This window comes from Amblyomma mixtum, chromosome 9 (assembly GCF_055824585.1).
Source record: "Amblyomma mixtum isolate Tamu chromosome 9, ASM5582458v1, whole genome shotgun sequence".
Lineage (NCBI taxonomy): Eukaryota > Metazoa > Arthropoda > Arachnida > Ixodida > Ixodidae > Amblyomma > Amblyomma mixtum.
This window is the reverse complement of record NC_143020.1, coordinates 8,333,956-8,350,457: the sequence shown is the minus strand read 5'-3', so window position 1 is coordinate 8,350,457 and position 16,502 is coordinate 8,333,956. Positions and strand designations below refer to the sequence as shown.

General features: G+C 50.0%; 1 protein-coding gene across 1 annotated transcript; it reads left to right on the top strand.

The window, feature by feature from the left end:
• The first annotated feature begins 1,819 nt into the window (after nt 1–1,819).
• LOC149328225 (uncharacterized) lies at nt 1,820–13,927 on the top strand. The gene is made up of 3 exons (XM_089559870.1): nt 1,820–2,552; nt 11,800–13,121; nt 13,353–13,927. The coding sequence occupies exons 1-3, from the start codon at nt 2,022–2,024 to the stop codon at nt 13,792–13,794; spliced, it is 2,295 nt and encodes a 764-aa protein (XP_089415996.1). The 5' UTR covers nt 1,820–2,021; the 3' UTR covers nt 13,795–13,927.
• Nucleotides 13,928–16,502: the final 2,575 nt, after the last annotated feature.

Sequence of the window (16,502 nt, the reverse complement as noted above, 5' to 3'; positions counted from 1 at the left end):
CTGGGCCAATTTATTACTCGGTTTTATTTATTTATCTGGTGTGACTAGAAAGGTTAATTGGACATATTGGCTAAGTAAGCAATTAACTAAACTCAGTCAAAGTTACTTGGACAATCACTATACGATCTCTTTAATTGGTTGCATGGTTAGTAGTGAATGAATGAATGAATGAAAGAACTTTATTTCCGTCATCATGGGGCCTCACGGTCGGGGCGCAGCAATTAGGAGGGGGCGCCTCCCAGCCGGCTCTCAGCACCGGAGAACGCGGAGAGAGTCTTGTGATAAGCTGTCTCCGCCTGACGGATGATGAGTCTCTGCTGATCCGGGTCGTGGCTTCCGATCAGCGCTTCCCAGGTGGCAAGGTCTGGGATGATTTGTGTTTTAGCCCCAGGAGAATCCTGACATTCCCAAATTAAGTGATTTTGCGAAGTGATTCTGTGACAGCTACTGCAGAGCTCAGGCTCCCCAGTGTCTTCGTCGTGCAGTATAAAGTAGGGAAAGAATCTGTTGACCTGAAGCCTCCTCCAGGCCCTGCACACTCCTTTGGAGTGAGTGACCTATCCGGAAGTGAGAGTGTTCTCCTATCTAGCCTTGGTGTTTCAGTAATTTCTTTATACGTTATGAGAGGGTCTTTATTCCCACTCCGGGGCACTTCCAGAGCTGCTCGGATGTATAATTCTCGAGCGAGGCTGTGAGCAGCCTCATCAAAGTATACAATTAGCCCGTTTGAAATTCGCGCACTGTGACGTGACGACCGTTCCGACCAATTGAAAAGCGTGACATTTCTGTCGACAGCTCCTGCTTACAACGATGAGGCATTAAAGGCTTCCGCCTTAATACACTCCAGCCCAGTCTTATTCTTCTAGTTATTTCCCTCTCATGATCCGGACCAGCGGCCACTACGTGCCCTATGTAGGCTTACTCGCTTACCACTTCTAGCACCTCGCTACCAATTGTACACTACTGTTCCCTTGCGAGACTGTTTAACATTACCTTTGTTTTCTGCATATTAATTTTTAGACCGCCCGTTCTGCCCTGCCTATTTCATTGCCTATGATAGGTGTGGAGCCGTTATGCTAGGTATCTTTCACTTTTTTTACATAACTCTTAAAAAAACGGAAAGCTAGGTAAGCTCGTTTTGGTTTTCGAACATAGCACACAATACGAAGACGGCGCAAGAGGAAGACAGAACAGGCGGTGACTTTCAATTGACGGTTTGCTGAATCAAGATCGGAATATATACGTGTTGCAGTATGACATAGTTTTGTGAAAAATGGCCGGATGACGTTATCAGACGACGTATATATTTCATTTTTGTTTGCGCAAAGCATAAATTGAAGGCTGCCACCTGCTGTGTCTTAAATTGGTAAATTGGTTTGGTAAATTGGTTTTTGAGGAAAGGAAATGGCGCAGTATCTGTCATACATATATCGGCGGACACGTGAACCGCGCTGTAAGGCAACCGCGCTGTAAGGGAAGGGAGGAAGGCGGTAGTGAAAGAAGATCGTGCAGAGTCCATCTCCTGCGTGCGTTATGCATTTCTCGTTTCTTTTTGGTCTTTCTGCCTTCTGTTGACTTTTCTGTCAACAGTATTCTGTTATTTCTATTTATTACTTACTTAATTTATTTATTTTCCCAAGAAAACAAAAAAAAACATCACAAAAACCCCCTATGCACCCCTCTTCTTGGCCGGTCCCCCTGTGTGGGTATGCTCCATTCTAGAAGGTGAACAACAACAACAATTTCGACCACCTGGGGATCTTTAACGTGCACTGACATCGCACAGCACATGGGCGCCTCTTGCGTTCCGCCTCCATCGAAACGCAGTCTTCATTTTTCTCCGCTATGTTTTACACTGGCCGAAATCAGCTGAACTTCCGGTCACCGTGTGCGCGGACAAGGACAGCGATGTCACGTGTCCCTGCCTCGCGCCGCAGCGACGAAGAAGCGGCGCCGCCGAGCGAAGAAGGCGCGGCCCCAGCAGGAGCTGTGTTCGCCCCCGGTTCGCCGTCGTCGCTGCCATGGCGGACGACGATGATGACTCCGAGAAGTCGTCGATGTCCTCGATGTCGACCGGGGGCGGCGGGAAGGAAAAAACGGCCGCCGCAGCCGGCGGCGGCGGCTCGGGCATGGGCCTCTGCCTCTGCCTGGTCTGCGTCTTAGCCGTCTGCGGGGCCGGGGCGGTGGCCGCCTTCATGCTGCTCGACGAAGGCGGAGCCAACAGCACCGGCAACGCGACCGAAGCCGCCAGTTCTGGGGCCGCCGGTGGTGGATCGACCGGCGCTGCTTCTGCTGCAGCCCCTGGTCCTGGCGAACAGCCTGCTGACCCCAACAAGCCTGTTGACCCCAACAAGCCAGTTGACCCCAACAATCCGCCTCCTGACACCAACAATCCGCCTCCTGACACCAACAATCCGCCTCCTGACACCAACAATCCGCCTCCTGACCAGAACCAGCCGGGGGGGAGAAGACGGGCGAGCGAGGATGCTCCCAGGCTGGACGCGTACGGACGCTTCGCCACAGACTCGCCATCCGGTGGAGACGCCGGCGAGGTGAGGCCCGATCTCTTGCTAGATGCCGTCGTGCGTACGCGCCCTTGGTGTACTGCGCGAAATAGCATAAAGGCCGGATGAGGGATGTGTAATGTAGAGTAGTTCACCAATGAAAGCATGGGAACACAGCCGGCGCAGGACCACCCTGCTCGAAGAGTAGAAGCATTAGCTTGCCGCTCGCTCACCCTGTCATATGCTTTCCCGGTTAGCTCGTTTGGTAGAGATATTGTACCGGTGAAGCGGTGGTCCCGGGTTCGAGCCCCGGATGACGACGGATTTTTCTTTAACTAGGAAGTTTCTGAAAAAGCCGTGTACCTTTTCTCCGCAGCCGTAGGGCTGTGCTTGAGTGGCGATTAAACAAGAGAGTTCGGCTAGTTGATACCAACCCGACGAAAACACTGTTTTGTCGGACAGATTGGCCGACTGTTTCCGCAGTGTGACTCGGCCGAATAAAACAGCGGACAGAAACAGACGGGACACACGCTAGATGAATGTCAATCGGTGGATGCTAATGAGTAATTACTCCCTTATTACAAATCTACTCCACCGTAGGGGATTCTCCTAAAAACAATTCACTGAAAAGGTCCCGTTCGTCTTTCTGCTGCTCGAAGGGGCTTTCCTCGTCAAACGCCTCCCGGATGGATGGGTGGAATATAGCGTCCCTTTGAAACGGGGTGGTGGCAATTGCTACCATGCTCGGCTTTTTTCTTTAGTGTTGTTTAACCGTGTTATAAATAGTCATTAAAATTCGCCATTTTCTTTCACTACGGTTTCTCACATTTCTAACTTGATGTCACCTCTCTGCTTTTCAGCCACGAATATTCCAATCGCTTTTTGCTAACTTCTATCCCAGATTTATTTACATGATCATTGTTCTCTAAACCCTGGGGCCTCAGGAAGAGTGACTGTGCCTGCATCGACATCCGGATGTATACCATCACATCTGAGTATGAGGGGTTCAATTGTTGCTACAGATCTACCACACGCACGAAATGTCATGATCATCATTAAATTTCTTTTTGTAGCTGCGCATTCTAAGACACCCTGACCTAGCTTCAAAGAGTAGGACACTGCCTCTTGAGTTATCATAGAAAAATTCTTTCCTGGGGCGCTATGCTGGAAGGCCCGAGTATGCTGAAACTCGGAATCTTCCCGAGCTCTGGCGACGCCCTCAGATGAGTGAACTAATGGTAGCAAGACAAAATCCCACCCTCGTCACGCCTCAAACTTCATTGGGTTATCTGGATATATTCCGTGCTTTATCATCACATCGGCGCCACCTCATCGGCTTCTTGGGCGGTCTACAGAGAACGGGTCACGTGAGCCAACCGCCGGTGCACTTTTCGTTTGTGTGTCGCTCCACCAAGTGCACTGTGTGTGCAATTAGACAAACGAGGATTGTTGAATTTTATAATGCACTTAATACACCTTTATAAGCATTTTATAGTGTGCAAGATTTGGATTTAAAGCGCTTTGGAGTGATTCATGCATTATTAAGTTTTGCTTTGTACCGCGAGGGAACGCTACAAACGCCCGTCATCAGCTGACCGCCAATGGCGATGAGGTACATGTGCAACTATATTCTAGTTCACTGTAGTGCAACGCTGTGAAGGCAACGGAAGTAGTCCGCAAAAAAAAATAGAGGTGTATCACTCCGCGCTGTTCTGTGGCCGTGTGGCCGTGTGGCCGGGATACATGCGGCGTTTTTTCCGACGACATTCGCGCGGCAGAAAACGTCGCGGCGGCGCGACGCCCGGCTGGAGATACATGGAGCGTTGGAGCGGCGGCGCGCCGCCGCGTATCCCGTATCCCTCGACGCGAAAGCAAATGTGATCAACAAGTGGCAAACACCACTGTGCAAGGAGGTCTGTGAGAACAGTGATGCTGACCATTGTCTTAAAATCAGGAAAGTTTCACTTCGATACCATTGTACGAATTTTAGCACGCGCGCTTAAGTATCTATAAAGATTTGCGTGCTCGAATGCATGCCGTCGCGTACCTTTTGACGCCCGCTCAGCCGCGGACGCCAGCGGCTGCAGTTTTCTTCGACAGATTCGCTTCAGGGAGGGAGCGCAGGCATTCCGATCCAAGATTCGGCCGTATTCTCCAAAAAAAGCGACATTTCAAGTCTGATGAAGCGTTTATTTTCACGACAATAACATTTCCGTGCCAAAAACACGGCGCAGCTCGACGGCCATGGCGGCCATGTTGGCAGCGGCAGGCAGCGGACCGGAAGGCAGCGCTGCCATTGGCTCGCTTCAGCCGCCGCTTCCGGTCTCACTGGACGCCGCGCGTCAAAATCTAGCCGGTCCTGATCGGCGGCGGCGGGCGTTTTTCTCGACGCCGGGCGTCAAATCTGCGCCGTCGGGCGAAAATCGACGACGCGCCGCGGTGAAAACGCTCCATGTATTCCGGCCTTAACGCGTCGCTCTGGAGACTCGACAGGCAATGGGAGCGCGTGGGTTCAAATCCCGCATGATGAAACTTTTTTATCATTTTTTTTTTCATCGCAAGTTGAATTTCGCGCGACTTGAATGAGAAAACTCGTTTTGTTCAGAATCGCTTGAATATTATGCCGTGTTCTGAAATGAACTGCATGCATCTGTTCATTTCATGCATACCCCGTTAATGTGAGCTGTCTGAAATTCGTTGTCAATGAGCTCGCACCGGCTTTTGGTCAGTAGTGGCGGTTATCTTCCCGATTCTGCAGCATTGTGACAATACTTTTTAGATGCAAGTGAGAGGTTTGTGCGAAAGATGACATTCATTCGTCGGATTTAATTAGCACAGTGGTGAGTGCTCTGCAGTGACCCGATTAACAAGTGGCCATCTGCAACTTTCGATTTCGCCGTTGCCGAGGAGCCCACTTTTTTTTTGTAGGCCTTTCTTGAGGTACCTGGCATATTATGAATTGTTCTGTGGAACCGGTTAGCGGCTGATCCAGTCTTCGCCAAAAGAGTCTGGGACCGACTTTGGCACTGTGCTGTAGAGTAGCCCAAAGGACTTGGCGAGAACAATTATTTTTTACTGATTGCAATGTTCAATGCATAATGTGACTCCCTCGTGAAATAGTTGGCCTTCACCATGTCAGGGCTGGACTTCGAAGGGGCCTTTACGCCAATGTAGGTCCCGTGGACGCATCCCACGACGTCTGTGATGCCGCCGCGCAGAAGGAAACGCTCCTCAACATACGCACGCTCGGCCGCAGTCGTGGGCAAAGCGAGCCACCGCTTCTGCACAGCCGCGTCGATCAGCGCGTCGGAGACGTCCCGCACACAGCGGTTCACAGTGCTTTACTGGCGTCCGATAAAGCGGTCTGCGCCGACGCTGCCCTGGAAGCTCCCGGTCGCGAAGAATCGGAGGGCGCAGAGGACTTGCTCTTCGACCGAAAGCGAATGAAGCCCGGTACGCACTCTCCGCAGGCGTGGGTCGTCGCCTAACTATTTACACAACCATCGTACCGATTTTTTGGAGAGGCGAAAATGTCGCTGGAATTCGTCGTCGGCCAAGGCAGTAAACGGGTCCAGCCGGCCGTACTGACATTTGCCGTCAGAGGTAGCGATTAGCCAGGCTTCTGCTGCTGACGCCATGACAGTCCCGAGATGAATTCGGGGCACTTCACCGTTCACGAGTTTAGCTCCGAGTTCACCTGTCAATCAAAACCATTGGTCACGCCCCCGGCGTGCCGTACATAAATTATAGGCGTACGCGCTATGGGTGGGCCACTCCCAACATCCCTGCCGGCTACAGGTATGCTGCGCGGCTGTGCTGATTGCTGACAGACATCGACGATGTTGACCATCGAAATATAACAGGCAAAACGGACGTCATCGCTGATAAATCTAAGCACCTCTGCGAAGGACACGCATTGTGGCGAAAGCCGTCGATTTCTTCGCTCGCATACCAAGATTGCACACTATAGCCTGTTGCAACCACGTAAGACACAGCACAACGCTGAAGGCGCGTCACACCTGCTTGCAAGGCGTCAAACATGGAGCACGACGACGAACCGGTGCTTGGAGCACGTCCTACTCCAACAACATCACACCACAGGTGTTTGGCTTGGCCGTCCTTTCATCGGTGATAAAGCTCAGCATCAATGTGTCAAACACGTCTGGGATCGGCAGGCGATCGCTGCTCCAGACCCAGTGCAAAAAATTCAGGGGGCACTTTGACAGTCTAAAGTGGGTAGAGGCGGAAGCGTTTTCCGCACCACCTTCGGTATTTCTGTGGCACTGGTGGCGTCACATATAATTGAGTACTAATTAATAAGTGATGACAAATCACTAATTAATGGTTAATTATTGAGTAATGCCTGAATACTAATTAACTGCTAATTAATGACGCTTCAGCTTCGCCTTTAGGAGTGGAACGCGACAGCGCGTTGTAGCGCTGCCAGGGAGTCCACGGAACGCCACCACCCGTTCGGCGCGATGCCTTGCCCTTTGAACGCAACGCTTTTTGCGGAAAGGAAATGGCGCAGTAATTCTCTGTCATCTCGGTGGACACCTGAACCGCACCGTAGAGGAAGGCAGGAAGTGGGAGTGAAAGAAGATAAAGAGGAGCCGTAATGAAGAAAACGAAAATTGTATTTGAGGAAAGGAAATTACGCAGTAACTGTCTCACAAAATTCAGGGGGGCACTTTTTTGAACTAAAGTGTGGTCACTGATGTGTGGTTAAGATGTTAAGCTTCGCCCCTATGAGTGGAACGCAACAGCGTCTTGCAACGCTGCCAAGGAGTCCATAGAACGCCATCGCCCTTTCGGTTCGCCTCGCTCGTCGGTAAATTGGTTTTTGAGAAAAGGAAATGTATCTGTCTCTCATTTCTCGGTGGACACCTAAACCTCGCCGGAAGGGAATGGAGGAGGCTGAGAGTGAGTGAAGACACCGTATTCACTAGACGCGCCTTTGTTCATTCCAAACCATCGAGCGGCATGGCGGAGTGGATAGCATGCTCGTCTCTCACGCCGAAGACCGGGGTTCGATTTCTGAGCTCGACCAATTTCTTAATCGATTTTATTTATGTATATGGCCTGACTAGTAAAGCTAATTAGGCTAATTGGGTAATTAAGCAATTAACGAAGCTCAGTCCCACTTACTTGGAGCATCACTATACGATCCCTTCAATTGGTTGCATGGTTACTAGCCAAAGTACAATTGGCCCCGTTTGAAATTCGCGCACTGTGACGTCACGACCGTTTCCACCAATTGAAAAGCGTGACATTTTCTGTCGACAACTGCTGCTTACAACGATGAGACATTAAAGGCTTCCGCCTTAATAAAGTGTTTGTAATTTCCAGCACGCAAGCACTGCGTACTTCACAACCGTTCCACCTTTTCTCTGTTATAAGTCAGATTCCATTATTACAAACAGGATCCCTCATCTGCCCGAACGATATTAATGCGATGTCCCTGCGGTATACAACGGCGATCGACGCTAGTGACCAAACCAGTCCGCAAAACCTTGAAGTGCGCGACGTTAACCAATACTACGCAGATACGCGCGCCACCCCCTTCACAGCTTTTAGTCAGCGTCTGATGACATAGGATGAGTTGTGTCGCAGGGTAGCACGCTCTTCGCATCCGCAGTGCACTAAAGAGGCGTCACACACAACAGCAAGTTTTTTTTCTCACACCGCCTCACAGCCACTCGCAGTTTTTTCTTCCTCGCACGGCCAATTTCTACCGCTGAGATTGGGCAAGAGCGTACTAAAAGCAATGGTTGGCCATAGCGGGGTGGGGCAGCGGCCGTAGCAGCGGAGAGCTCCACCTGAGGTCGCTGCAGAGAGCAGCAGTGACGCGGGGGTGCAGTGAAGTTCAGCTTTTTGCTTTTGTTTATTATGCAAGCCAGAAGATGCATGACTGTTATATTTTGATATACGACACAATAAAATATATTATCGCAATGGCCGAAAAATAAGACAGATTCAGCGTGTAGTAGTTGCCCAGTCTTTCCAGTCCAAGGCAGTGCTACCGGCGGCGTGTCAGCGCAGGAGCTCTCTCGTTTTCGACACGGTGGGCTGCCGCTCTAGTACACTCTAGCTCTAGTTCGTTTGCAAGCCACGCTGCAAGCAATGGCCTCACTATCGCCTCTAGCGGCAGGAAGTGTCAAATCTTTGTCAAAATCCTAAAGCTATGCTTTTCAACAACGCTTCATTGGATTCAGATTTTAAAATACATTTGGAAATGAACGAAATGTTCATAATATTATCTGTTGCCTTTTAACGTATTCGAGACAAGAGAAAGGGTTGATACAAGAGTGCACCTAGTGCGCACGGTTCGTCTTCGGAAATGGAGAGACAGATAGAGCCTGAAAGAGAAGACATGCCTTTGACGCGCCCGAAAAGGCGTGTCAAACAGCTGGCGGCGAGTGTGCAGATAGATAGCAGAGTAGTCACGATTTCGCGATTGCTGATATGGCGCTGATAACTTCAGGTAGCGCTGCGGCCTGGTATTGCGCAGTGTATTGTGTTTGAAGTGTGAAACAGGTGCGCAGGGTGCGCTTGTATCGCCTTTACGTGTATCGCCTTATCTCTACATTTTATTGTCCGCTGGCTGCGCACGTTCCGCGCTATCTTCGTTCACTGACTGCCGTTATCGCAAACTCGGATGAAACTCGGGCGAGCGCCAAACTCGGGCCTTCCGGCATAGCGCCCCAGGGGCGCTATGCCGGAAGGCCCGAGTTTGTGCTTATTGAGGTTGTGGGATTGTGCTTATTGAGTTTAATTCTTTGTTCATTAATAAAATCTAATGTTTGCTCTCCAATCTTAGCACTAATTTGCTGCTTTTAATTTTTGTTCCATGTGCGCGGTTTAGGCCACAAATAGTTCCTTTTTGGTGCTAACCTACCGCCTCCCCCATACCCGGCCATCGGCTGCACCACCCTGGAAAAAGTTCTGCGGACGCCCTTGATCTCCTCCGTCTCCAGAACAATTAAGCAGAGTTGGCAAATCTTTCTGGCTACCTTCTAACAGTGCAATATGATCCGCATACATTAAACGCGGGAGCCGTTGCTCAACGACATTTCGGCCTGATCTGCACTACAGATTATAACATTGATTACTTCCTTGTAGCCTTCTTTCCATATTTATCACATAAAGCATGAACAGCAGCGGTGATAGAGGACAACCTTGCCTTAATCCTTTGTGCACCCCCACAGTTGTGGTACTTTTTACCACTTCCCGTGTAATTTCAACTTTATTATCTCGGTAGATTTCCTGTAGAAAATCAGTTACCTCATAACCGATGCCTTCATCTTTTGATATTTTCCACGAGTTCCCTGTTCACGTTGTCGTACACAACGCTTACGTTCAGGATGGCTAAAGACAGAGGTGTTTTCCGCCTTAGCTATTTCTAAGCACTGGTTGGTTGATTTTTGGTTTTGGGGGGTTTAACGTCTCAAAGCCACTCAAGCTATGAGGGACGCCGTAGTGGAGGGCTCCGGAAAATTCGACCACCTGGGGGGTTCTTTAACCTTCTCTGACAACGCACAGTACACGGGCCTCTAGAATTTCCCCTCCATCGAAATTATACCGCCGCGGCCGGGATCGAACCCGCAACTTTCGAGTCAACAGCCGAGCGCCATAACCACTGAGCCACCATGGCGACTCTCCTAAGCACTGGTTAGGCACAAACAGGCTATCATCTAAGCGCCTACCCCTTCCGAACACCAATTATTTTCCACTCATGACTGCATTTCTAATTTCACCGCCTGCATTGTCAACCTGTATATAAAGACGTGATCTTAACCGGTCTGAAGGATTCTGTGTGCATCCCATCTCCTTTCCTTTTATAAATCAAATTCATTTTACTCTGTCGCTAGCTTTGCGGAGTTGGCTTATTTGTTATGACTCTTTCTAATGCTTTAAACATTTCCTTGCTTCTTGGACCAAGTTCATTCATCAGCTTCTTGTAATTTCTTCTATCCCTGCGAATATGCATTTAGGAATATTTGCTTCCACCTTTTCCCAGTTAAGAGTAGGCAGTTCTAAGCTGCTTTATATTATGCGGTCCTGTGTTGCTCTCTCATTTGCGGAGATTCTCTATCGTCGCCTATGGTCTTTCCTAAACTCAGCGTGGCGTCGATTGCGCGAAAATTGCCAGCGACTCAGAGTTATATCCCAGCTGTTTCAGGGAAGATGGTCTTATGGGGGTTTAACGTCCCAAAGCGACTCAGGCTATGAGGGACGCCGTAGTGGAGGGCTCAGGAAATTTTGACCACCTGGGGTTCTTTAACGTGTGCTGACATCGCACAGCACATGCGCCTCTAGAATTTCACCTCCATCGAGATTAGGGTAGGCTAAGTAATTTTCATGGACAGGTTTCCGACGTAAGAATATGGATTTTTCAGCGTATTATTAACAGTGTAGGCGGACAGCAGAAAATCGGTGAATCGACTTAAGTAATAACCTGGTTAACTAATATTTAATAATTACCTTTTTAAATATTAGAGGTAGGCGCCTAGTTTCGATTAGAGATTTGTAACCGAACGTTAGTAACAGCCATATCAGTTTTTAGACTTTCGCAAACGCGATTACCCTTGGCTCAACAAAATTTGGCTTTTCTGACTAGTTACGTGCACTGGACAGGTTGTTCTGACTGCATGATTTTCGAACGCGCATGTATTTTGGCACGATGTAGGCAACTGGTCTCTATGCCTGTATATATGCCTGGTTTTTGTTCAATGTATACATGTCGTCTTTCATCCAATAAAATTCGGTTGCGACTCCGCGGGCGTCCTGTCCACTACAACTTAAGTCTGCAGTGAAGCTCCGCCCACATTCAGCCTTCGCGCACAGAACTCCTCCACGATGAAAAAGTAGTCCGCTGCTTAAACGCTTCTTGTTACGTAAACAAGAAGCCTATCACAAGAAAAAAATTATGAGCTCTAGAATTTTGATACGTGGATTGTTTGATATAGTCAAACATTAAAAAGCTGATTTCGTTTACAGTTGTGATTGGCCAGTGGAGTTATACAGGACGCCGCGGACCGCGGCCCAGTGTTAGCAACTGCTGTTTTTTTAAGTTGTATCCTACTATAGCGCAGCAACCCTATTTTCAAGGTGTACATGTGCAGACCACATAACACGCTTCTTGCTTGCGTGGCGGTGGGTAGCGAACAGCTGGCAGTGATTAAGTTGTTTATTCAATCTCCATGAATATGCTTTGCACGTGCGACTGATCACATGATGCTTGAAAAATAGAATTATCCTTTACGCCAATATGTCTCAGCAATCTTTCTCGCAGGGCGCCGCCAAGGCTCTCAGGGTTGCTGCCATAGCTAGGCAGCGACAGCATCGCAAGTCGGTGCGGAGAAGCTTCCGCAAGACGGCGGTCAACCTTGTGGCTGGGCAAGCGCAGAAGCAGTCTGGCAGGAGCCTGCAGCGGCGTTCGGGGGCCGAGGAAGGCGAGACGGAGTCCAAACGGGCCAGGCACATCACCCGTCAAGAATTGGGTGCCGCACGCGGTCTGCCGCCGAAGTCTGCCGCCGCGCAAAACCGGAAGCGACCGTCAACAGCCAGCGGATCGCGATCCCGCCGCCCCGGGCCCACGATGTCCAAAAAGACCGCCACGAGACGCGGGAAGCGCGGCCAGGAGTCCCGGAGGCGAAGCGTTGGCGTCGGCACCGCGCCCGGACGCTCTGGCGCTAAGGCGGCCAAAAAAACTGCGTCGGCAAACAGGGCTGGCACCGCGACAAACGGGTCTTTTGCCAATCTCTCCAAGAAGAGAACAGCCAAGAATAAAGGCAGCAGGATGAACCTGACAGGTGGTCTCCGCAAAGGCTTAGCCAACCGAACCGCTTCTTCTAGGGTCATTAACGGAACATCGAACGTCATCAGCGCGAACTCTTCCGGACCAACCGCTGACGTAAAAGACACAACTGGCACCTCCGCTGCTGGTGCTAGCAACAATGCGTCATCGGCAGCGAGAACCGCTCCTTCTACGATCATTAATGGAACATCGAACGTCATCAGCGCGAACGCTTCCGGGCCAACCGCTGACGCCAAAGACACAGCTGGCACATCCGCTGCTGGTGCTACCAACAATGCGTCATCGGCAGAGAGGGCGGCCATCGCGACAAACGCGTCAGTAGACAAACTCCCCAAAGAAAGAGTGGATGTCCCAGAAGGTGATAAGCCTAACGTGATAGGCGGCGTGTTTGGAGGCTTGACCAATGGAACTGTTCCTCCTACATCCTTCAACGGGACAGGTAGCATCATCAGCGCTAGCAATTCTCTGCGAAGCGCTGGCGTCAAAAGCGCACCTGGCAGCTTCGCTGCTGATAACAGCAATGCGTCATCGGCAGAGAGGACAGGCACCTCCGGAAAAGGATCTGTGGCCAAGCTCCCCGTAGAAAGAGAGGAGATGGCTGGACTTGGCAAGATCAACGTGACAGATGGTGTCCTTGGAAGCTTGACCAACGGAGCTGTTCCTTCTGCAGCCTTCAATGAAACAATCATCACCGCAAACAGTTCTACGCGAAGCAGTGACGTCGAAATCAAACCTGGCGGCTCTGTTCCTGTTGCTACCAAGGATTCGCCATCGGCGACAAATGCGTCTGCTGCCAAGTTCAGCGAAGGAAAAGTGGACGCCGCAGAAAGTGGCAAGACCAATGAGATAGGCGATGCCCTCGGGGGTTTGACCAACGGAACTGCTCCTTCTACAGCGTTTAACGGAACAAGATACGTTATCAGTACTAACAGTTTCGAGCGAAACGTTGATGACAAAATTGTTCCTGGTAGCTCTGTTCCTGTTGCTGCCAAGGATTCGCCATCGGCGACAAACGCGTCTGCTGCCAGGTTCACCGAAGGAAGAGTGGACGCCGCAGAAAACGGCAAGGCCAACGTGGTAGGTGGTCTGCTTGGTGGCTTGACCAACGGAACTGCTCCTTCTACAGCCTTTAACGGAACAAGATACGTTGTTAGCGCTAACAGTTTAGAGCAAAACGTTGGCTACAAAATCGTACCTGGTAGCTCGGCTGGTTATCGTAGCCAGGGTGCGTCATCTGTGTACAGAGCGGGCATCGCCAGTGATGCGTTCGTAGCCAAGCAGCCCGAGGAAACAGCGGATGACGTAGAAAACGGCATGGCCGAGCTCGAAGGCGGCGTCTCTGCCGACTTACGTCGCCCAGGAAACGCGGCCAGAGCAATATCCGCTGTTGCACAAGACGGCAGCGCATTTCCCAGTCACAGTAAACAAGAGGAAGCTGAAATCGATTGGGGGCCCGCGGACAGGAAATAAAATTCGCAGGAATGAGAGAGGCAGTGCAGTTGTTGCGCTATGTAAGTTGCTATACGGGAAAAGTGGATTGTTGCATCGTGTTCTGTCCAATTAAAGCCACTGCATTAAGCTTTCGGTCGGGCGCGGTTCCAGAGTCCGCCTGGAGTGTGGTGTTTAGCGCGCCTTTCCTTTATAACTTCGTTCCAGGAGCCATATTGTGGACGCTGATATTAAGAGACGCAAGCAACGGAGGCCGGTATGGAAGTTCGCATTGCAAAGACGCGCTCGCAGATTCTTATAATCCAGACTGCGCCCACTGCAGGGCAAATGCCTCTCCAATATATCATCAGTTAAGGCTGCCATGTGCCAGTTGCGGTCACCTTACCTCCGCAAACTTCTTAATCTCGTACGTCCATTTAACTTTCTGCCACCCCCTGCTACGTTTGCCTTCCCTTGGAATCCACCCCGTTACCCTGAAAGCCCATCGGTTATCTTGACTTCGCATTACATGCCGTGACCAAGCCCATTTTTTCTTGATTTCGACGAGGGTGTCATTAAATCGCGTTTGCTTCCTAACCCACTCTGCCCTCTTCCGGTCTTTAAATGTTACACCTATAATTTTCCTTTCCATAGCTCGTTCCGTTGTTCTCAATTTAACTTGAACCCTTTTCGTTAGCCTCCATGTTTCTGCCTTACAGGTGAGTACCAGTAATATAGAAAAGTGTGTTAGTGACGCATCCATCAACTTGACAAAAAAGTGAGATTGTGTACCTTGAATCGGTTGTTAAGTAACACTGCACGTGTTCTTTATGTTGCTATGTACTTGCATTCATCGCTGGCCAGTAATATACTACTTAAATCTTTTCTCGTAATGGATATTGGTACACTGCTATTCATGACCTCAGAGAACCTGCCATATGCGTTCAACCCCATTCTTTCTTTTATTTCGCTCTTGTGATCCGGATCGCAATTCCTAAATAATTGCAGTTTTGTAGTCTATTAGGTAAAGGGTTGCGTTTAAGTTCTGGAGTCGCGTATCTTATAAAGGATATGAAGAATATCCCTTCGTCTTTAAGCCACTCACAAGAACAGTACACGGCCCATACTATCAGTTGGTTTTATTCATGAGCATACATCCGTCTTCACTCATATGTGGTTGTCGACTTGGGGGACACACGCATTTTTGGCTTCTCCCGCAGTCGTGGTAAATGTGGCTACACTTCATCCATCTCTCGGTTCGGTTCTCTCTCTCTCTCTCTCTCTCTCACACACACACACACACACACACACACACACACACACACACACACACACACACACACACACACACACACACACACACACACACACACACACACACACACACACACACACACACACACACACACACCGCCGCGGTGGCTTAGTGGTTACGGCGCTCGGCTTCTGACCCGAAAGACGCGGGTTCGATCCCGGCCGCTGCGGCCGAATTTCGATGGAGGCGAAATTCTAGAGGCCCGTGTACTGTGCGATATCAGCTGTTCGCGTCAAAGAACCCCAGGTGGTCGAAATTTCCAGCGCCCTTCACTACGGCGTCCCTCACAGCCTGAGTGCTTTGGGACGTTAAACACCAGTAAACCAGCAAACCAAAAACGAAGTCAGGGCGAAAGGAAGTAACAAAGAGAACTAACGTATTGCGGTGTATGTAGTCGGCACTCGTCGTGTCTTCTTCCTTCGCCCTTGTCTCGTGCATCTAAAGGAACTTCAGGGCGGGATTTTGTATTGTTTTTTTAATTATGACGTCATTGCTTAGTTCACATCACTCTTCGAAGACGGCGCTGGCTGCCCACCATAAGCCGCCATGCTTTGAACTTATGGGCTTCTATATGCAAGCAGCGCTACCGCTCTACATCTACCCTGGCGCATCCGCTGTTGCCGGCTTCGACTCCCGCTCCTCGCTATGACGCGTACCAACTGTCGCCCGCTCCAAATGTGTTGTTGTTACGGCGTGACGTCATGAGCGCCCGACTGGTGATGTCACGCCAACTGAGCTGGTTCGGTCAAGATTCATTGAAGCGCCACAGGAAGAGGCCCCTCATAAATACTAGCTCATACAGTTCTGGCTCTAATACACTATGAGAGACAGATCCGCATTCGATTTATTGTATTTAATATATATACTGCTGTCTCATTTGTGAGAAACATAGCAGGGCTCAGCATTTGGTGACAACAATCTCTAGTAATATGGCTATAGGCAGTTTTTTCTGAAACTGGTTAGTTGGTTTATGGTTGGTTTATGAGGTTTAACGTCCCAAAGCGACTAAGGCTATGAGAGACGCCGTAGTGGAGGGCTCCGGAAATTTCGACCACCTGGGGTTCTTTAACGTGCACTGACATCGCACAGTACACGGGCCTCTAGAATTTCTCCTCCAAAGAAATTCCAGCCGCCGCGGCCGGGATCGAACCCACGTCTTTTGGGTCAGCAGCCGAGCACCATAGCCACTGAGCCACCGCGGCGGCTGAAACTGGTTAGTCGGCATCTTAGTTATTGCATAATTCAACAGTATGGTGAGGAGGGGGGGGATAAAAGGTATTGGGATCTACGGACGTGATGAAAGGAATTATGTTCAGTGGCTGAGTCTGTCCGGTAACTCGCGCAGTAAGAGTGATCAGTGAGATAGGTGCTTGAATGTCAGTCGATCCCTGCACAATTTTGTGCATCATGATCAGGTCATACTCGCGTCGACACA